General features: G+C 45.1%; 1 protein-coding gene across 1 annotated transcript in view; it reads right to left on the reverse strand.

The window, feature by feature from the left end:
* nsd1b (nuclear receptor binding SET domain protein 1b) overlaps positions 1-5472 on the reverse strand; it is a 99404-nt gene extending 93932 nt beyond the window's left edge. The window contains exon 1 of the mRNA XM_084320496.1: positions 4778-5472. Within this exon, the coding sequence (XP_084176622.1) occupies positions 4778-5455 (678 nt within the window). The 5' untranslated portion in view covers positions 5456-5472. The remainder of the gene's footprint in view (positions 1-4777) is intronic.
* Positions 5473-22440: the final 16968 nt, after the last annotated feature.

Genomic DNA, 22440 nt, shown 5'->3' on the forward strand with positions numbered 1-22440 from the left:
CGATGGCACACTGACCACAGACCAACCCATGAACGCCATCACAGCATTGATCCAGCACCCGACACAGCATGCCAAGAAGGCCGACGCCAACCAACAAACCCCACAATTGAATACGGAAGTTTGACGTGCAGCACAAAAAATATATATTATAGCAGCAACCTTCAAGTCTCGTGGTCATGGAGTATTTTCCACCCCTTTTCTTGGCGTTTAGTAAGGTAAGCCGAAATTAGCTAAAACAACACACTGTATGTATACACTTACGAACATAAAGACGGGGGCAATCACCGGTAATGGCGGGAAGTAAAAATGTTACTAGTATGGTCCTTTAAGAGGGTAACACTTTACTTTAGTGTATTTGATAATTTGGAACTATACTGTCTGTTTTTTAACCATCAGTTACTTAAGTCTCAAACCTGATGTCTAACTACCCATTTGACTCTCACAACCGCATTTCCCACCCAATTACATCTAGTTCTAAAAGTGAACCATCAGTTAATATTTGTTGTTTCTACACTCTGTTAACATATAGTTCCTCATTAGTTCCTAGATCCTTAATAATTATTTGTGCACCAATCATTATAAGTGTTACCCTTAAATGTATACTATTACTAACTAACTAACTCATAACTCTTTAGGCACAGGACAGGACCAATGAAAATGTGTGAACCATACAGTAGTCACATTGCAGTGCTTGATAACACTTAATTTGATGAGCAATAGGAGGCATAAGAAATTCATTACAAGTGAATATGCTACTATTACCATTATATGGTATGATTGATATTTCTCTACTCTAATTTGCAGTATTATCGAAACCTTAAGTCACTGCACCAGTTTTAAGTTAAATAAAGGCTTAACTGTGTGCTCCAGTGTTCCTTTCTCTGTCACCCTATTATTACCGTTATATTATATTATGATATATTCATCAGGTGACATGGGAGTGACTGTTGACAGAAACTAGGGATGCACCGATATGAAAATGTGCCACCGATACCGATTGTTCAACTAACACAATCAGCCGATACCGATATTTGTGGCAAAAAAAAATATTATTATTATAAATATATACCGTACTTTTCGCACTATAAGCCGCACCTGACTATAAGCTGCATGTGTTTTAATGTTTAATTACCATATGTAAGGAGTGGAGCCTGAGGCTTAATTTGACTCAAGAGTCAACACGGGAAACCTCACCCGGCCCGGACACGGAAAGGATTGACAGATTGATTGCTCTTTCTCGATTCTGCGAGTGGTGGTGCATGGCCGTTCTTATATTGAGCTTTAAGTTCCCACCTCTACAGAGAATGACTCCCATTGGGACACAATACTGTCGGACAAATAACATTAACTCATTTACAAGTTGTATTAAGTTTAGCAAATAAGGGAACAGATAAATAACATTTCAATGCAGTAAAAAAAGCAATATTTCGATTTTCGGGTTTTGTCCACATATAAGCCGCACCGGTTACATAAGCCGCAGGGTCTAAAAATGGGGAAAAAAGCCGCGGCTTATAGTCCGAAAAGTACGGTATATATATTTTTTTTAATATATATATATATTTTTATGAAATTACTGTATATTTGTATGTCTCTAAATGTTTTGATGAATTGAAAATGGAGGACCCTTATGTAAAAAAGCCGAAAGTCTTTTTCTGGTCTTCATCCTCCAGTCCACTGAGCTGTACTGTGTACCCACTCTGCAATCTGTCAATAAAGCTTTCAATCAATCAATCTGACAAATGCATAGCAAAGCCCTTATTATAACCATATAACAAAAAATTATATTATTGTTTATGAAAATGTTTTAGCCCTATGCTTGACTATTATTTTAGCCATGGCAATAATAATAAAATGAATAAATAAAATATTAAATAAATAAATAGGCTACACGTCTCTCTTTTTGTGTTACAAATTGTGCTCACCGATATGAACATAGGCCTCTTTACTTACTTAAAAAAAGGGAAACATCAAGAAATATGTTTATGGTATTAATTCCACCATGCCATGGTGCACTCTCTCTCAACCAAAGCAATGCAACAGAACAATTTTGATTGACAATCGATTCTGTCAATTACGTCACACGGCTTGCACCCGCCACTGCTGTTCTTACCAATCGGCAAGCGTGTATTCGTTTTTTACTTCCGGGATGTCCGCCATTGATTTTGACGAGAGCTCACAACAAAGCTAATAACGTTAGCTCCCCGCCGGCCACGAGTGGACTACCAGCGCTCCACAGGAGTACTAAACGAGGCATAATGATTTTACTGCAACGAATGTTATAATAAAAGCCCTTTCTATACACTTGTCCGATTGAAAAATTATTAACAGACCGCAGAATGGGCACAACTCAGCACAGGCTCTTTGAGCAAAGGAAGGAACTGAGATATGAATGAGTAATGCGCTTGCTATGGTCCGGTAAATACGCTGATGTTATTGAACGTGTAACTATATAACGTTAATGCCACAAAACGAATGCCTTTGTTAATCATAAGTAGTAACTTTGATGCAGTAGCGTGTGTGTGGGGGCGGCGTTGTGCAGGTCGCTTGACTGAAACTTTTTTCAAAGTTTGAACGTGTGGACCAGATTGACGCAACACAAATTGATGGATATTTATCGGCTACTGCCATCGGCACATTTGAGCTTATTGGTCGATAGGCCGATGGCAGTCAACAAGGCACTTATCGGCCGATACCGATACCCGACCGATATATCGATGCACCCCTAACAGAAACAGATGGAAGACTGGCATCTCATAGGACAGGACAGGACAGCTGCTCGCTGCTGCCCTGATGTAACTAAGGCCAGACTCATTTTCAACCAAAGCCACAGAAAAGCTGACAATTAAACTAACCTTTTATTCTAACGGAACTCAGTAGCTAATGGATTCAATATTCATCAGTCAATTCCTTCCTGGAGTGGTTTTTAGAATAAAGCAGACTGATCGAATACGGATTGAGTACTTGCCAAGACAACTAGTAGGCCTATAATAGGCAGATTTACTGGCAGCAAGATTTACCAGGATTTGGATGTCTTCAAGTTCATGGCACTGTGATCAACAGGGTACAGTGCTGGCTAACGTAGACATAGGAAAGGTACAACAGAAGCAAACAAACCTCACTAGTAGGCATGTACCGATACTGGGAAGGGCAGTGGCGTGAAGGTTAAGAGAAACAGGCATGTTCCCAGAATGTTGCCTGTTCGATCCCGGCCGGAAAAATCTGGGTGAATGAATAACGCTACCACCTCCCTCCCTCAATACGCACCATGGAGATGCTCAGTGGTCAGCAGTAGAAGACAGTGGTTGTAGCCTACTGGGCAGCTCCCAGGTGTGAATGTGTGGAACTGTGTAAGGCAGGTTTCCTGGTTTTGCTGAAAAAAAGAGCATCTGTGCTCAGTGAACCTATGATTTTAATAAAAACAAAACTGGTAGCCTGATGTAACTACATTCAAATCAAATGTGTTGTGGGTTGTGTCCCTAACAATAGAAGTGGATACGGACCAACTAGCCTATCTTAACACTTTGAGTGCCAGCCACGGCATAATTCGTTATTTCATGCCAACCGTTCAGTGCCATAAACGAGCAATGCCGTTTTTTTATCGTTGTTTTTTTTATTAGCGATTTCCATTCATATTTCATCAATCTAGCCTCACGTTACCAGTGGGGATCTGTCTGAACTCGAACAGGGAAAATACCGCCCCCTATCATCTCTCCGGATGGTACTGCACCCCTTTGGATGAAAAAAAAAGTCCTGCTTCCACCTTTTACTTGTCAGACAAGTAACCGGAGACGATCGAAGTCATTGCCGAGCCGCAGAACAGCGGAGAATGTGTGTTTCCAGTACCCAGCGTTGGATCAATAAACGCGATCGATATTTGGAATGGCGATCAGGAATTGGAATAATCTTTTTGGAGAACATCTGATCTAGGAATCTATTTTACCAGTCTTGGGATAATCAGAGCTATTTTCACCTATATGTGTGCCATATGTGTGTATGTGTGTCTATGCGATCAGGGAATAAGAGATAATGGATTTTTCAGCCCGCTTCTATAGCGTGCATAAGTACACATATACTATCGATAATCTAGCGTTTATTTGAAAACTATTCATAAATAGGCCGAAAAATTACAACGTGTTTTGTGTATTCCAGTGTATTCCAGTAAAGGGCGATTATCACAGAATCTTCTGAAATCTTCTGGAAGTTTCAAGAAACTAGCGTTTTTCAAAATGGTATAAAACGGAAATGAACCGATTAAAAAACAATCCGTTTCGACAATGTTGACTGCAAACAAGTCATTGATAAGCGACGGCCATATTAGACACATAGCCATAATTTAAGATATAGTTTATGCGTTCGCAAATATGAGAGCTCTATCATTGAAGTGGGTGGTGGCATTCAACAGGGTAAATAGGACACGGAGGCCGGTATTCGCTTACATTGTTCAGGACACAACCCACAACACATTTGATTTGAATGTAGTCCGTATCCACTCCAATCCTTTGTGCTAACCTAGGCTAGCTTTCTACAGAACGCACAGAGAGGAACTTCTATCTTGTCTGAGTCTGGAGAAGACGGTAATCGTATTTCCCATAAAGTTGGCGTGTTCCTTCAACACTCAACAGAACCTTCAAAACTCAACAAACACTTCTGCTTCGACCTGAATGGGACTTCATCAGGTCTTCACACTTGACAGAGAAAGATCGAAACCTTGCCTCGTCTACCTGCCTGTTGATAAAAAAAATTCGGGGGGGGGGGGGATAACTGCCGTAGAACTTGCCATTGAGGATTCCAATGTGTGAAAGGGTAGCAGGTCTATGGTACTCTCCCAGTCATCATCCGACCCATCCCAATATCTCCTACGTTCAGGGGCGCCGGAACTCTGGGACCGGGTCTTGACCTTGGCCGCCGACAGCCCCGGTTCCGACACGCCGGCAGGGGTCTTAGAATTTGAGTTCAAAATCCCAACAGTGCATTGTAGAATATTCCCAGCATCATCACATTTGTCTGTGACAAGCTCTTCATGATTATAACTATCGTCATTATTATCATCATCCTCATCATCATCATCCTCAAACAGAGAGGACTCAAAATGCAGGAAGCCGTTGGCGAAGGGACTGTTGCTGTCTAGAGAGAAGGCCGGACTGGGGGGGTCTGAGAAACAGTTGTCCGTCTTTTTCTCAGAGATACCAGAGTCGTTCTCATTGGCCACTGCTCTGTCTCCGCCTCCCGGTTGGACTGCGGCTTGCTGTCTGTCCAAAGAATTCCCAAACCCGTTGTTCCCTTTAGTATTACTGGTGTCGTGGCAGTGATCCCTGGAAGTGTGGGTCTGGGAGGTCCTCTCCTTTTCCCAGTTGACCCCCTTCTCCATCTCCTTTCTCCTCTCCCAGTTTCGGTCTCTCTCCTTCTCTCGCTCTCTGTCCCACTCCGGCAGAACCGGGTCAGGCTGGCTCATCATGGTGGTCAGATGCTGAAGCCTCCTCAGAGGACTATAAGAGGAGGACGAGGAAGAGGAGAGTTCCCTGTGTGCGAACCCATAGGTGGGTGTGTGTTTGAGGGAAGAGGCAGCTGCAGACATGGCTAGGCTGCCGTTGTGGTCATGGTGTCTGGAGGAGGGGAGGGTGCGGGCGGAGAGGTCACGACTGGAGGTCAAAAGCCATTTGGGGTGATGAGCTTCTAGGCTGGGCAGTTCATAAGGCCCACTCATGTTGGCATGGTTCCTCCCTGAAAATACACAAAGAAAGGTGTTGGTGTGATATGAATATACACATTATAAAGGGTAATATAATTTCCACTTGAAAATAAAAAATCATATTTATCCTATAGTTGGATAAAAAAAGATCAGTCATAACAATTGATTATTGACACAAATGTATGGATTTCATTCATCCAATAAAAACCCATCATGTGAATGTTTAATGTCCCTTTAACATAAGCGTAAAAAAATATATTAAAAAACGTAAATATGTTCCACCCAATCAAAACATAATAAGTGACTGGTAGACACAGGTGTTCAAATAATTTCAATATCTAGTGAATCGAGATCATAATCTCGTTGCACACCTTTGTAAACAATAGACCGTCCACAGGTAGCCTACATACGAATCATCCCTCCACTTGCTCTATCTATGCTACTGTACAGCCTACCGCCAAGAACGTGGAATGGAGGCGACCTAAAGGGCGCGTTTGTCCGGCGCGTCACGTTAAAACGACAACAGCGTAGGTAGGTCGCCTACACCAAAGTCTGAACCTGCTAGGAAAACGCTGGGCCGAAAAAAGAAAATCCCGAATCGCTGTAGTTGAGATTAAAAATGTCCCGTTGATGACGACACCCGGCGCGTGCAGCATCAACTCTTGTCTATTCCATGGCACGAGGCAAAACGCCACAGAACATGCACAATCCACATCAAGTTCTCACACACACATGTACACACACATACACGTACAGACACACACAGTCAGGCTTCAGCCCGACAGATGACTATGCGTTACATTATTAAATCACGGATAGAAACGCAAAAATGACACGGAAGAATCTTACCATTCCAATGTCAGCCACGGCAAAAACAACTGTCAAACCATTCATTTCTGCCTTTAAATGCGCTCATTTCCAAATTTGTGAAATGGGGAGAGAATCCCAGCGGCAATACTACTAGGCCTGGATCCTGTGTGAACATACACACTCCCCCTCCTCCCTCCCTCCCTCCCTCCCTCTCTCTCTCTCTCTCTCTCTCTCTCGCTCTCTCTACTTGCGCTATAGCTTCAGCGGCCCATACAAATAAATACCGGCGTTTACACTATATTCTATTGACACCATCTCCTTTCCACTGCATTGCGATAAAGACAACTTTAGAATTCCTAATTATAATTACTCAACGTAATAATAACCATTGCTGCTCTATCAAATGACTTCCTGCCTGACGACCGTCGACCTGCCCCTTGAAGCCCCCGACTGCCCCAGTCTCCCAGCGCGGCCAGGCAGCTCCCCTCCCTCCCCTGCAGCCAGTCCATGGCATGAAGTCCAGAAAGGGGCTGTGAATCTCACCAAAAATCATTTGACAGCTATCAAAAATGCACCAGATGACCACAGACAACGCTTTCAAATGGCCCAAGTAACCCCCCTAATAGCACCAATTAATAATCTAAATTAGGCATACCATCAAAATGTCATGTCACATGCCAAACTTGTGTGCCAACAAATGGCTTCATCATTACAACATGCTCTTAGATTAACCCCATGCGCTTTGCAACTCAACAATTAAAATGTCCTATCTAAAAAAGCATTGAAATGAATAGGCTACCCCGGAAAACAGATGGTTTCCTTTCCTGTGAGACGAGTTGCTGAGTGTTGTCTGTGTTCACCCGGTCCTTCAAAATGGAGTCTTCCTGCCTCCCTGGGAAAGAGGGGAAAAAACAGGCCACAAAGTGTTAATATATGCTCGCTATAAGTTCACATTGCCACGCAAAAAAAGGAGCAATTGCGCGCACCTCTCCTGCAGGACTGCCTTGAAGCCTATATTGAGCTTCATTCATCTCCCACCACCAGCAAAGGACGCTCTTCTTTCTACAGTGTTATGTGTCCTGGTGTAATTGTGAAATATGACAGGTTAACAGGGGGAAACGTTTGGCACAACCAAATGAAACAGAGGGGTTTCAGTCAGAGGGCATTGTTCTCTGGTGCGTGTAAAACGCACGTCTAATTATACGACCTCAACACAAATGACAGTTAACAAAATTGTGTCGTGCGGACTTTCGTGTATGTGACACTGTGTGAGAGAGAGATAGAGAGAGAGAGTAAAATGGATGCAAGGAGACGTAGGGTAAAGACGGAGAATGAATGCTGCAAAAGCCACCCATACCCACGGACTCTCCGGCGCTACAACAGAGGAAGCCATACAAGTCCCGTTTCTCTAATCTAGAGTTTCATTCACAAACACAAATATGAGATCATGAGATATTTCCATGTGCTGTCCGAGCTCAGGGAAACATATCATCTGATATTTGTGTTTAATTGTGATGATGAGGACACTCTAGATTAGAGGGACGGGACTTGTCAATGGACAGTGCCGTGCCCGTGGGGCGTTTCAGATTTGATAACATATCAGTTTCTACTTTTGTAAGAGTTGTGGTGACGTGATTTACTTACACCCCCCTCCCCCGAGCTCGGGTCATTGGTATTTTTGTGAAAAGAAAACCTCGAAGCTCACGGAAGAAGTGCGCTGCCTTGTTCAGCTTTGCTCGCTGCGAGCCGGGCTGGTTGAGGACAGAGGTAGAGAGAGACGGGGCCTGCTGCTGCTGCCCGGAGCGTCAAACAGCGCCCCGGCGGATCATACGAGTCCATGCCGTTATAATACACAACTTTGGTCTATATACTGTGTAGGCTAAGCCCTAGTTTCACGTTTCAAGTTTCAAGTTTTGCTTTATTTGTCACATATAAATAAGGTACATGTACATTACAGTGAAATTGAATGTCGTGTGTGTCGTTATGATGAATTGAAAATGGGGGACCCTGATGTAAACAAGACGAAAGTCTTTCTCTGGTCTGCATCCCCTTAACAATTGTATGTATTGAGCTGTAGCCTACTGTACTGTACCCATTCTGCAATCTGTTTTCATTCAATCAATCAATCAAATGTTTAGTTCTGTATGAGCCCCCTGAGATTGTGCTTCATACAGAAAAAAATAAATAATTTAAAACACCAAACACTGTACAATTTATACAATATACAACTAAAGTACGAACCAAAGTACAGAATGCAAACAAGTACAAAATGCAAACTTTTTCAAATGCATTTGATATATTTCCCAATTAATTGTCTATGTAACAGCGCCAGACTGATCCCATCATAAAGCAGAATATATGTCCATCTTTATACTAATATTTGCGAACATAGTCCTTGTATCAAAAGCTGAGTCAATCAAGTAGAATGAAAACCTGTCTCCATTGCTATTTATTATTTTTTGGGGCTACCCATTTGTTTGCATTTTAATCACTGAGTGGGCCTTTAACCCAATGTGCTTTGCAATGTGTAGATCAAAGCTTGCATCACACTGCAGTTATTTCAGTATTCATAGTCTATTACATCATCATTGCAGACATTTTGGTAGGTGATTGTGTAATCAAATAACTGGTGATCAAATGACAACCATGGCCAATAAGTGGTGGTGATGGCATTACGCTGTGTTGTCAGGAAATGTAATACCTGAGGTGGAAAGTAACTAATTACATGTACTCCACTTACTGTAATTGAGTAGATTTATTTTAATTTACCATGTTTATTTTGACTAAAATGCCATGTTGACATCAGAGGTACATTTATTTTCCTGAAAAATTTCTCTATTGTGTGTTAATACCATGTCCAAAAAGGAAGAACAGGATCAGATTCCTCAAATACTGTATTATATCACAATAGCAAAACAGAAAATAATCGACACATAAGTCAAGTTCGTATAGCTAAGGAATAAGTAAAATCTGGTGACTTTCATTGGTTTATGTGGTGTTTATGACACATTTTCAGATACACTGGAAGCCATGGCAGTGGTAAAGCACTAAAAAAAGAACCATAACAATAAAAAATATATTACTTAATTTTTGTATCAATGCAAGAATGACTTGGGACCCATATCTCAAAAGCACTGTTATTGTCATTTAAGAAAATGCAAGGTCAAGGAGAATCTGTGGATCCCAAGCAACCAGGGCCGGACTGGGGAAATAATTCATACCGGGAGATATAGCGCGAAATATAGCCCCAATCAGGCCACCAGGATTTTTTTTGTTACAAAGACTTAATATCCTGCATTCTGGTGAATTTGAGTGCATGTGAATCACAAACTAATGAGCCAACAATTGCTTAGTACAATGTACTGTTATGGACCTCAAATAAAACGGTTGTGGCACTAGCAATGCTACTCTCTCCACCTTCAAAAAGAAAAAAGCAAGAGCACAACATATTTTTCTATTTACTATTATAATACAGTTAACCACTCTCTCCTGTAAGGGCCTTTATTTTTTTTTGTTTTATCCCTCTCTCCTCCACCCTTTCTCTTTCTCTTCGCTCTACTGTATCTCTCCCGAGTCCCTCACTACCTGGCTCATTGCCTGGCTGTTATTCTGCATCTGAGTGCCGTCTGCCATTCCATTCGCCGCCTCCGCTGTCAATCAGTTGTATCGCCTGGTCCCGCCTCCACCAATCACAAGCGGCAGCACGGCTCCATTGTGTGTGTGTGTGATCCGCGTGAGGGAGAGAGAGTCAGATAGTTCTCCAACTCTGTCGCAGACAGTGAAATCCTGGTTGTTCCCCACCCACCTAGGTTATCTAACATCTAACTATCGCGCCGCCGCCACAACTAGAAACAATGGCCTGGCAAAAAATAAAAATAAAAATTATAATATATATATATATATATTTTTTTTTTGTGCAGGCCAGGCCACCGGGAAAACTCCCGGTGCTCCCGATGGCCAGTCCGGGCCTGCAAGCAACTAGATAATATATAGCTGCAAGCAGAAGGGCCAAGCTTGATATGGCAATGTAACTGTAGACCACACATAACAAAATCAATTCTGATCTTATTCACAGTACGTTTTTAACGAGAGGCAACCCAGTTGAAAATGGTAATTTTGGCTGAATAGGAACATTTTTAGATAATGATCCTAGTTTGACTCTACTCTAGTTGTATACAACATAAGCAATCATCAAAAGCAACTATAAATATCACATTTTCACATTTTCGTACGAGCTGCATAATGTAAACCAAGCTACTTAAAAAAAATACTCAAAATGACACATTCCCTTCACACAAAACATGGTGCTTAAAAGTAGCTGATCATTTACACAAGCTTTTTTCTTTTTTTTAAATATAATAATTTTTTAGTTATTTTCATTTTATGGCGTATTTTATGTGAAATATTTTTGAAAATGTAAAACTTGCCCTATACATAGTACATTTTAAATGGCCAACTATAGCTATTCATCACATTGAAACAGACAAATGAAAGGACCCCCCTCTATTCAATTGGGTATCTACTCTTAAAGCTGCAATAGGCAACTTCGGAGAAATTAGCAAGAGTGAGTTTACCTGCCCAGCAGAAATAGAGCAAGCTCTGCATCACTTTTCAAACCCTTGCACACGCAACAAAGGTTTTTCACAGACTCCCAGAGGCATCAGTGTAACGTTCTGGGTTCTCTGGTCTTGTTAGACCTGAGATTCCGGCTACCATTCTGACATCTGTCACTTTCCCTCTGTAATTGCCTTATTGACTGTCACCTATGATTGGCTGTCACTCTGTGGTACGTGTGGAACGTTGGGAATGCTGACCTTAAGTAACGATAGGTTATGAATATAACCGTAGTTCTATGAATACTAGTGACGCTCAGCGTCATCTGCACATATCTCACTTCGTGCATATGCACTGAATAAAAACTCACAATGTACCTTTACATACCAACATTCGTCTGGCCACACCCCTATCCGCTACCTTCATAAGCAGGTGTGTGGCCCCACACTCGCCTCCTTCCCAATCTTTCACCACAAGGCAAGATCAAAGGCTGCAGTGGTGTCTAGACGCTGAGCGTCACTAGTATTCATAGAACTACGGTTATATTCATAACCTATCGTTCTATATCATACTAGCTTCCGCTCAGCGTCATCTGCACAACGGGAGCTGAGCGGGAGCTTGAAGCTCGACAAATGTACCCCACTGAGGCCCCCCACAACCATCATAACCGGGGAGGACCGAGCCCCCCCGACCCTCCCTAATGGAGGATACCCTCCCTGTTGGAGGACGGGAGGGAGACGGATCCGACCGTGCGAAGAGGAACTCGAGCAACTCAACGCACAGGGTGAGCAGACCGTGGCTTGACCCCACGACTACGCACATGCACAACCCGCATGCCACCAGGGAACAAACGGAAGGAACAAACCTTGTTACCGCCCCCAAAATCACGGGGTCAAGAGCAACTCAACCCCGTGGCAAGGCCGTAGCAGTGGAGCGCAAAGGAAGACCCAGACCCACTGAAGGGACTGGATCCCCCGGACAAAGGGGGCCCGGAGAGGTCAACGACGCCACAGCATCAAGACCTCACCAGGCGGTCACTAGTGACACCGCCCCCCACATCGCCAGCGTATTCGGACAGGGCCCATCCAAGAGCGGGCCCTTCCCCCCACTAGCACGCCGCCTGGCACACTGACCCTGGCATACTGACCCTGGCATACTCAGGCAGTCAGCATGGCTGTAACTCGAAGCACTCAAGAGGCTACACTACAGCGGGAGCAGGCAGCGCACCGGGGAGACGACCTCCAGAAAAGGTCGATCCCTCAATCCAGGCAGCAGGCACTTGACCCGAGCCTGGAGCACTGCGGACGAGACAGGCGCCAAAGGGGTCAACTGAAAACAGCACCCCGGCGGAAGGGGCGTATGCTGGCATTGTTGCGCACCATGACAAAGCCTCCACCAAAAAAAACCCAACCCAGAGGGGTCGAGGCAGAGAAGGCTGACACGATTGGCAGACGTCATGAACGTGCAGGGGCACACTCAACCGGGTAACCCGGGAGTTGACTCCGCTCCAACACACCAGGGAATCAACCACCCTCTAGGTACCATATGAGGTGGTTGTTCCTATAACCCCTCAAGAAAAAACTCCAAAAAACACCTGCGGGTATACACTGGCTATACCGCAGTACAAGTGTTTCAGTTTTCAAAAAGGGGTTATCCCAGGCCTACGGGTCGACGAAACACAACTTCGGACGGGGCCCGGCGGACCAGGAAGCACACAGGGATGCCAGAGGAGGTCCATAAGACCACCCCAACAGCCCCCTCTTCGCCATGCGTAAGAGAGGGGCGAAAAGAATGGAGAACCAGCCCCTTTATGATAGCACAGGGTACAACATGTACCCAACAAAGGGTCTCCATAACGCCCAACCCTGTGACACCCGGGCCGACCCGGCATTTTTCCCCCTGAAAAAATCACAAGTCCCTCAGGGTACCAGAACAGAAGATCTGCGTCCCCGGCGGACAACGGGTTAACTGACCTGGACCAGCATGACCAGAACCAGTCCCGTGCCCTAATCACGCCGACATCCCCACTCCAAGAGAGGGGGTAGGTACGCGTGTCGATCTAAAACATTAAAGAGGGCGCCACCCAGACGGTCCCATTCGCACCGCGCTCAGTGGCCCACCCCAAGGGCGTGAGACCCCTCTACCTATGTTCTGATCTATTCCGTTAACATCCCCCAGATATGAACGAGAATTCGTCGAGACCTAGTAAAACCTCCATCCCAGTTGCCCTATAAAAACGCCGTTTTAATAACGAGCAACCAAGGCGTACCAGCCTCATGCGTGATTCTTATCAGAAACACCCCGAGCCAGCACTATGTACGCGTCGAGACCCAAACACATCAATGGATAGTCTAACAAGACACCAGACATTGTTCCTCCAAGTCGCCTGGGAGAACGACAAGGAGCCGTCGTGCTTCATGCTCTTTCCTCTTTTTATTAAAAAAGAAAGAAAACACAGACTGACATGAATCCCACGTGACGTGGCTGAGGGTAAAACATTTTCATTTTTACATCCCGCCACCCTCACCACAGGGAGACGAGAATCCTCAGAGAGACTTCCCACGTGAGCCATGAATTGAAAAGTCACGGTAACATTGAGTCATGTGACCAACAGAGAAATCTTTGTGACCATGTCCGGCATCATATAGTGGGAGGCAGGGGCGTGGCCTGGTCACGTTCATGTGAGTGCATTTGTTGTTTCGTGAGCACATTATGTGCTAGGAGATAAGAGATATCTCATTATGGCAAAGAGCGAGACGCTCAGACAGTATTCATATAACTAGGTTATAGGATAACCTTTTGATAGGGCTACATGGGAGGATGACTCAGATGACAGTGGTGAGGATTAACATCAGTGTTGCCTGGGAAGTGTGGTGGTGGATGAGGGGTTGGGTGGTGGATGAGGTGTGGACTGGGGTTGGGATGTATACGGCGAGGGGATTAGGGTTATACAGTAGGTAGTGTGATTTGTTTGTATTTTTGTACCTGCATTCTATTTTGTTTTTAAATGGAAAATAAAAAGGTTAATGAGTAACTTATTGATTTGTACATTTTTTGACATTATTACAAATTAAGGGGATGGTGTAGAGTTTTGATTGATTAACTATCTTGATAAAAAGTGTGTGGGTCTATTATTTTTCTCATTATACTATCCACTGAACTGTTTTATGTACAACCTCAATCTTTAGAATATCTACATCCTGATCTGCACTGCACACTTTTCTAGAACTGTATATCTTATATAGTATATAGTGCTGGACACACATTGGTGCATTTGGAATTCCCATTGGTTTGTTTATTTAGAACATCACCATCTTGCACTAGCTACGCTTGTTCAAATGTGTTCACTGGTAGTTTAATGGTATAGCAAGCTAACTGAATGGCCTACTAACAAGGTAGCAGCCAGCTACTAAATATTGGTGAGAAGGTTGTAATGTTAAGTTGTCAATGAATGCAGTATATCGTCAGTGTTCAAAGTTAGCTTCAAAGTTAGCAGTATGGATAATCCCTGAACACCCATTGGCTCCTGAACATCAATCTACTTACCAGCCAGCCAAACCCATACAATGAGTGTCACAAACAAGTTTCCAGATTCCTCTTTCCCCACCGACTGAATGTCAACTGACTAGAACACAAGCAAGCGGCTGCCCCTCCAGAATCCATCATTGCTCTTTTATACTATAAGATAAGATAATCCTTTATTGATCCCCTAGGGGAAATTCAGGTGTCAGAGCAGCATGGGGGGGGGGGGGGGGGGGGGGTACAGGGTGGGGCATGCATAGATTCACAGTACAGTACAATATAGTAATGTAAAATATAATAATAATTGTTATGGTTTGTATGCGACCCCAACAGCACGACACAGACAGGTAATTCAGAGTTAGCCAAAAACAAAGGGCGTATTTATTTGTACAACAGAAAAGTGCGACAATGTTCCTTTAAGGACAAAACAGAAGAGGAGAAGAAACATCGTCCAGTAACTTGAGCAATAGCATAGTTGGGCTCTGCGGCTCTGCAGAATTATGCTAGCATAGTTGGGCTCTGCGGCTCTGCAGAATTATGCTACTCCACTTGAGGTGGATTGAAGCGGGAGATTCTTGGAGGATAGCCACACCCTCTGCCCTGGTTGGTATGCTGGCGCTGGGGTCCGGCGTCGGTTAGCTCCCTGACTGGCGCACTCAGATGCCCGGAGCAGCGCAGTCCTGGTGATCTCCCAGACACGACGACACCGGTCGAGATGAATCTGCACGGAGGGAACTGCCACTTCCGACTCCTGTGCTGGGGGTTGGTAGCCCAGAGATACCTCAAACGGCGAGAGGCCGGTGGCGGAGCTGACCAGGGAGTTGATGGCGTACTCGACCCAGGGGAGGAACCGGCTCCAGGATGCAGGCTTCTTGGCGGCAACACACCGTAGAGCAGACTCCACGCTCTGGTTCATTCTCTCCGTCTGCCCGTTAGTCTGTGGGTGATAACCAGAGGAAAGGCTAACAGTGGCCCCACTCCCTTACAAAAAGCCCGCCATACCTGCGAAGTGAACTGGGGCCCCCGGTCCGAGACAACGTCCTGGGGAAACCCATGGAGGCGGAACACATGGCTCGTCAGGAGGTCCGCCGTCTCGGAAGCAGATGGAAGCTTGGGAAGGGCCACAAGATGGACCCCCTTGCTGAAACGATCCACCACTGTTAGAATGACTGTGTTTCCCTGGGAGGGAGGAAGGCCAGAGACGAAGTCCAACGCCACATGGGACCAAGGGCGGCTCGGAATGGGGAGTGGCTGCAACAGACCGGCGGGTGCTTGGTGAGAGGCCTTGCTGCGGCCTCATGGTGGATCACCAGAACCGACGAGCCAGGAAGGAGAAGGTGCGGTGGACGCCGGGGTGGCAGGCAAAACGGCTGGTGTGGCCCCATTGAAGAACCCGGGACCGGACAGAGTCGGGCACGAAGAGGCGACGAAAAGGTACGTTGCTCGGAGCAGGATGGAAACGTAAGGCATGCTTGACCACGGTCTCGATGCCCCAGGTAACCACTCCCACCACCCTGGCCTCAGGGAGGATGGGAGTCGGATCCTCTGTAGTTGGATCGTCCTTGGTGTGTAGCCGGGACAGAGAGTCGGCCTTCGTGTTGCGGGACCCAGTGCGGAAGGTCAGCGAGAAGTCAAACCGACTGAGGAAGCTGGCCCACCGTGCCTGCCGGCCGTTGAGGCGCTTGGATGCGCGGATGTACGTTAAGTTCTTATGATCAGTCCAAATGGTAAATGGTTCCTCGGCCCCCTCCAGCCAATGACGCCACTCCTCCAAGGCAGCTACCACTGCCAACAGCTCCCGATTACCTATGTCGTAGTTCCTCTCAGCAGGAAGGAACCGGAGAGAGTAGAAGGCGCATGGATGGACCTTCTGGTCCGTCGCTGACCACTGAGACAGGATGGCCCCCACGTGATTACCAGCAATGGTGAGGAGCAGTGTCCATTTTGGCAGCTATTTTAGTTTTAGTCTTAGTCATGTGTCAAGTGCTCCTTTTTCGTTTTCATCATATTTAGTCATCTTCATTTATTTTTCGTTTAGTCAGTTTTAGTCAACTAAATGTCTGAGCATTTTAGTCTTAGTCAGTTTTTGTCTCAATTTTGTCTTTTTTGTTTTAGTCTAGATTTTGTCGACGAAAACGGATGACATTTTTGTCTATTTTTAGTTAATGTACAAACATTTTTATTATATAAATTATAAAAAAAAATCTTTTCTTTTTTAGAGCTACTGTTTTATATATACTGTTTTTTAGTAATAACTAGAAAGTAATGGTATTTATTCAACAACAGGTGATTGTATAGATTAGTATTAGTATCATTAAAAGTTCTATGCTCAACTATGCTTCACCCACGGAAAGGTTGTTGGCACATTGGTTCCACATGGACATTATACGTTGTTGCGCACTTCCTCCTATCCAGAAGGCTCCGTTTAGGTTAGCTACTGTAGTAGCAGAGGCTCTGTTGTGATTTTAAATGCACAATAAATATTCAACATTCTCTTATGAGACTCCGCCTCAGACTCATGTCATTAATTGTGTGCGAGAGGTCGATCAGTTAGCCACATTAGCATCAGCTAGGTTAGCCACTAGCTAACGCAAGTTAGATGGAAATACAAACAGTGTAACGTTACTGGTGAAAAAGTGATTTACTTTGGAATACTCCTTTCCTTGCTGTACTTTGCTTGCAGGTCTGCAGCTGGCCTTATGAATAGTCCCAACTTTAGCCAAGGTAACTAGCTTTTCAAATAGCTCCTCAGCTAAGTTAATGCTAATAACATAGCTCCCCGTCACACTGCTCAACTCGGGACAAGGGCATTAAGAAAAGTTATAATTATTTTGTCTCGTCTTGTTTTAGTCAACAATATCAACATACATGAAGAGAAATTTCGTCCTGGTTTTTGTAAATTACATTTTTGTGTCCTCAGTTGTGGTCAAAGATATTTAATAAACTATTTAGTCTCATTAGCGTCACATGGTATTCAATAACGTGACGTCACGTCTCGTTGTCATCAAAAAAAAACCTTCGCTGACAAAGATCTTTCGTCACCATTTTAGTTGACAAAATTAACACTGGTGAGGAGGACAGGACAGGTGTGTTGAGTGATGTTGGCCAGGCGGCGCTCGTCCAGCGCGAAGACCTCCAAGGGCTTCTCGAGGTTCTCAAGCGGAATGTTAGCCTGGGTGACAAACTCAAAATCCAGGAAGCTTTCATCAGCCCCCGAGTCAACGAGTGCACCCACCGTGACCCGCTGGTCCGCCCAGGCCAGGGTAACGCTCGTCAGATGGTTCGGTGGTGCAGGGGTGTGGGAACAGGAAAAACGGTAATGTTTGTGGAAAAAAAGTCTGCACAACGTTTGAACACAACGTTTCGGCCTGTGGCCTTTTTCAAGTGTCAACGACATGTGAAAAGGGGTGGGGTATATATACATATACAAATTAAAGGTCAAGGTTGAGCCAGGTCAAAGTTCAAATCAATTAGCCTATAGGCTACACATTTACAGACCATATTGCAGCTCAAGTGCCTAGAACATACGGTACATAGTAACAATAACAGTAGTACGGTAGTTTAGTAGTTGAATGTGAACAGGAAAAACGGCTCACTAGGATCTCCCGGGGTCCCAGCAAGCCTAGTCTTTTGGCCGGGCAGGACAACTGTTGACTCGATGTCCCTTAAGTTGAGGCAAAGGCCGGACCTGAATCGGGCCTCCCGTTTGGCCGGACTAAGGCGTGTGCTTCCCAGCTGCATGGGTTCCTCCCTGGTCACAGGCTGGGAGGTGAAGTACGTACCAGTCGCGGGGGCAGCAGAACGAGCAGCAGTCCAGTCACGAGTGCGGGAGAACTGGGGGACGGTTGGGGGTCGCGCTCATGCCTTCTCTCCCAGAGGTGTCCGTCGATGCGGATGGCGAGGCTTATTAGGGCCTCGAGCGAATCGGGCTCCTCCCGGGTGGCGAGCTGGTCCCTCACAGCCTCGTTGAGATCCCTCAGGAAAGTGAGACGAAGCGCCCGGTCATTCCAACCACTCTCGGTTGCAGCCAGTCTGAACTCCAGCGCGTAGTCAGTGACACTGCCACTGCCCTGCTGGAAGGTGCCCAACCGAACTCCAGGGTCCTGGCCAAAAGCTGGATAGTGGAATACCCTTCGGAGCTCCGCCACGAAAGCTGAGTAGGAAAAACAGAAATTAGCCCCCATGGACCAGGAAGCAGTGACCCACTGAGCTGCTCGGCCTGTGAGCAGGTTAATCATGTAAGCCACCTATGCAGCCTCTGTCGTGAATCTGCTGGGTTGATGAATGAAAACGAACTCACACTGCATGATGAACGTGGCACAGTCCTCGAAGTTACCATCATACAGTTGTAGGCTGGAGAGATGGGGCTCCCGGGGGGCTGGGCTGGGAGGTGCAGGGTCTGCCGCGACGGTGGGGGGTAGGTTGACTGGGGCTCTAGCAACAGGTGGGTCTAACAGCAGGGTGTTAAGTGCTGTACAGAGGACCTGCATCTGCTGTAGGATATCTGCCTGCTGATTACCCTGCGCCGCCTGCTGGGTGGTTAGGGCATCCAAAGAAGACTGGAGTGGCTGAACCTGGGCCCAGAGGCCCTGCACAACAACTGCAGCCAGCTCTAGCTGTTGGGTGTGGGCGTTCGTCAGCTGGATCTGACCTGCCAAGGCTGCTCTAACACTGTCTGTGTCGGCTGGGGTCGTCGACATGGTCGGGTCATAATGTTATGGTTTGTATGCAACCCCAACAGCACGACACAGACAGGTAATTCAGAGTTAGCCAAAAACAAAGGGCGTATTTATTTGTATAAAGTGCGACAATGTTCCTTTAATAAGGACAAAACAGAAGAGGAGAAGAAACAGCGTCCAGTAACTTGAGCAATAGCATAGTTGGGCTCTGCAGAATTATGCTAGCATACCGGTAGACAGTTGGGCTCTGCGGCTCTGCAGAATTATGCTACTCCACTTGAGGGGAAAAATAGGAACGTAAAACGTCAATAGCCCAAGGCAGAGTCCAGTCAGTAACATAGCAATCAACAACTCTTCAAGGAATTAGGGCAACACCCGAAGGCGGACGAAAAGCACAGGGTCCAGGACTAACGTGGATAAATGTTCAGAGAGAATGGTCTTAATAAAGACTCACCAGGAGCAACACCGAAGGCAATTCAAAGGCATGGGTCCACAGGAAGGAAGAGTGAGTGAACAGCAAAACTCCAGGGGACGGCAGGGAAGCGAATACATCTCGCACAGGAGACCACGGGAGTACACGGCAGAAGAATGGTGGTGACAAGACGACCCGACAACGAATGATCTGCAGACAGCGTATAAGAGTCCTCCCGACGAGCTGATTGGAATTCATCTCTGAGAAGCATGCAGTGCTGGGCCAGCCTTCACAATAATAATAATAATAATAATAATAATAATAATAATAATAATAATAATAATAATAATAATAATAATAATAATAATAATAATAATAATAATAATAATAATAATAACTAGACAATTCCGCGCGGGGGAAATTGTGAAAGTGTGGGTGACGCCTGTGCACCGCCGGCCAACGGGAGAGGGTCTCTCACGAGTCTCTATGACAAACGGTTCAAAGGATACAAAAAGGGGGCGCGGCCTAAGGATCGGGGGAGTGGTCAACATAGACCATTTGAAGTTCGAGTTTTACATTTATTTTTTATTTTTCCGAGTTTTCGGAATTTTCAGAGTTTTCGGATTTTTCCGAGTTTCCGAGTTTTCAGATTTTTTCGAGTTTTCGGGTTTTCGTACTTTTCCGAGTTTTTGAACTTTTTCGGATTTTTGATGTTTCAGAGTTTTCGGAATTTTCCGAGTTTTTGGATTTTTCCGGGTTTCCGGGTTTTCGGACATTTCCGAGTTTTTGAACTTTTTCGGATTCAGATCATCTGGGAGAGTGGAGGCTACCACGTGCTTCCTCCGACACACGTCCAGCCAATCACCGCTTCTTTTCACCTGGCAGCGCGGATTCTCATCGAGAGGGCGTAGCGTGTGGGAGGACCACACTATCCCCCTCAAGTCCTATCCGCACTTAGCAGGCGCCCCGACCGAACTGTAGGAGTCGCTGTTTACAACGACCCGGACCCACCCCGCCAGCTTCTCCCACCCTCTAATACAGCCAATTGTATTAGTGCAGACGGCCAGCCAAGCTGGTGACAACCCCAGAGCTGTGAGCTGGATTCGAACAGGCGAATCCAGCTCACAGCTCCGGGGTTGGTGACGAACGCAATCTCCGCTCGGCCACCTAACCGCCTACTTTTTCGGATTTTTGATGTTTCCGAGTTTTTGGATTTTTCCGAGTTTTCGGGTTTTCGGACTTTTCCGAGTTTTTGAACTTTTTCGGATTTTTGATGTTTCCGAGTATTAGAATTTTTCCGAGTTTTGGGATTTTTCCGAGTTTTTGAACTTTTTAGATTTTTCCGAGTTTTCGGATTTTTCGGATTTTTTGGATTTTTTCGAGTTTTCGGGTTTTGGGATTTTTCCGAGTTTTTGAAAGGGGGTGTGGTCTAAGGGGGCGTGGTCTAATGATCGGGGGAGTGGTCAACATCGACCAATGAAAGAGGATATCCCTACCGAGTACAATGGCACAATCCGCAAGTCTCTACGACAAACGGTTCAAGAGATACACTGAGGGGGTGTGGCCTAAGGGGGCGTGGTCTAAGGATCGGGGGAGTGGTCAACATCGACCAATGAAAGGTGGTCAACATGGACCAATGAAAAATGAAAGAGGATATCCCTACTGAGTACAATGACACAACCCGCAAGACCAGCAAGTCCAGCAATTCAGTACTGCAACACAGTGATGGGCAATGATGGGTTAAAGTGGATGAGGTCATTGGCAGCTCAGCCACGAGCCACACAGCTGTTAGGCTGAACCAATCATGAGTGAGCCACGAGCCACAGTTTTCGGAATTTTCCGAGTTTTTGGATCTTTCCGAGTTTTCGGGTTTTCGGACTTTTCCGAGTTTTTGAACTTTTTATGATTTTTGATGTTTCTGAGTTTTTGGATTTTTTCCGAGTTTTGGGATTTTTCCGAGTTTTTGAACTTTTTCGATTTTTACGAGTTTTCGAATTTTTCGGATTTTTCGGATTTTTCCGAGTTTTCGGGTTTTGGAACTTTTCGGATTTTAGATTTTTCCGAGTTTTCGGATTTTTCGGGAGTACAATGGCACAATCCGCAAGTCTCTACGACAAACGGGTCAAGAGATACACTGAGGGGGTGTGGCCTAAGGGGGCGTGGTCTAAGGATCGGGGGAGTGGTCAACATCGACCAATGAAAGGTGGTCAACATCGACCAATGGCACAATCCGCAAGTCTCTACGACAAACGGTTCAAGAGATACACTGAGGGGGGGTGGCCTAAGGGGGCGTGGTCTAAGGATCGGGGGAGTGGTCAACATCGACCAATGAAAGGTGGTCAACATGGACCAATGGCACATAGGCAAGCCGCTCGTTTTGATACCTTTCACGTGTATGGGGCGCGAACGCTATGGCACGAGTGGTGTTTGCAAAATCGGTGGAATAAAGAAAGAATAAAAAGAGTAACAAGAACTATAGAACTAATAATAATAATAATAATAATAATAATAATAATAATATAATAATAATAATAATAATAATAATAATAATAATAATAATAATAATAATAATAATAATAATAATAATAATAATAATAATAATAATAAATAAAGTACTATAAAAAGTAATAAATAAAGTAATATAAAATATAAAATAGTAATGTAAAAGTACAAACACAAGATACACCAGTGTTATGAGTCTCTAGTGCAAAGAATCAAGATAGAACCAAGATAGTCGTTGATGTGACACCTATAGACCTGGGGAGTGATGTTAC

This window comes from Notolepis coatsorum (assembly GCF_963971535.1).
Source record: "Notolepis coatsorum genome assembly, chromosome: 8".
Lineage (NCBI taxonomy): Eukaryota > Metazoa > Chordata > Actinopteri > Aulopiformes > Paralepididae > Notolepis > Notolepis coatsorum.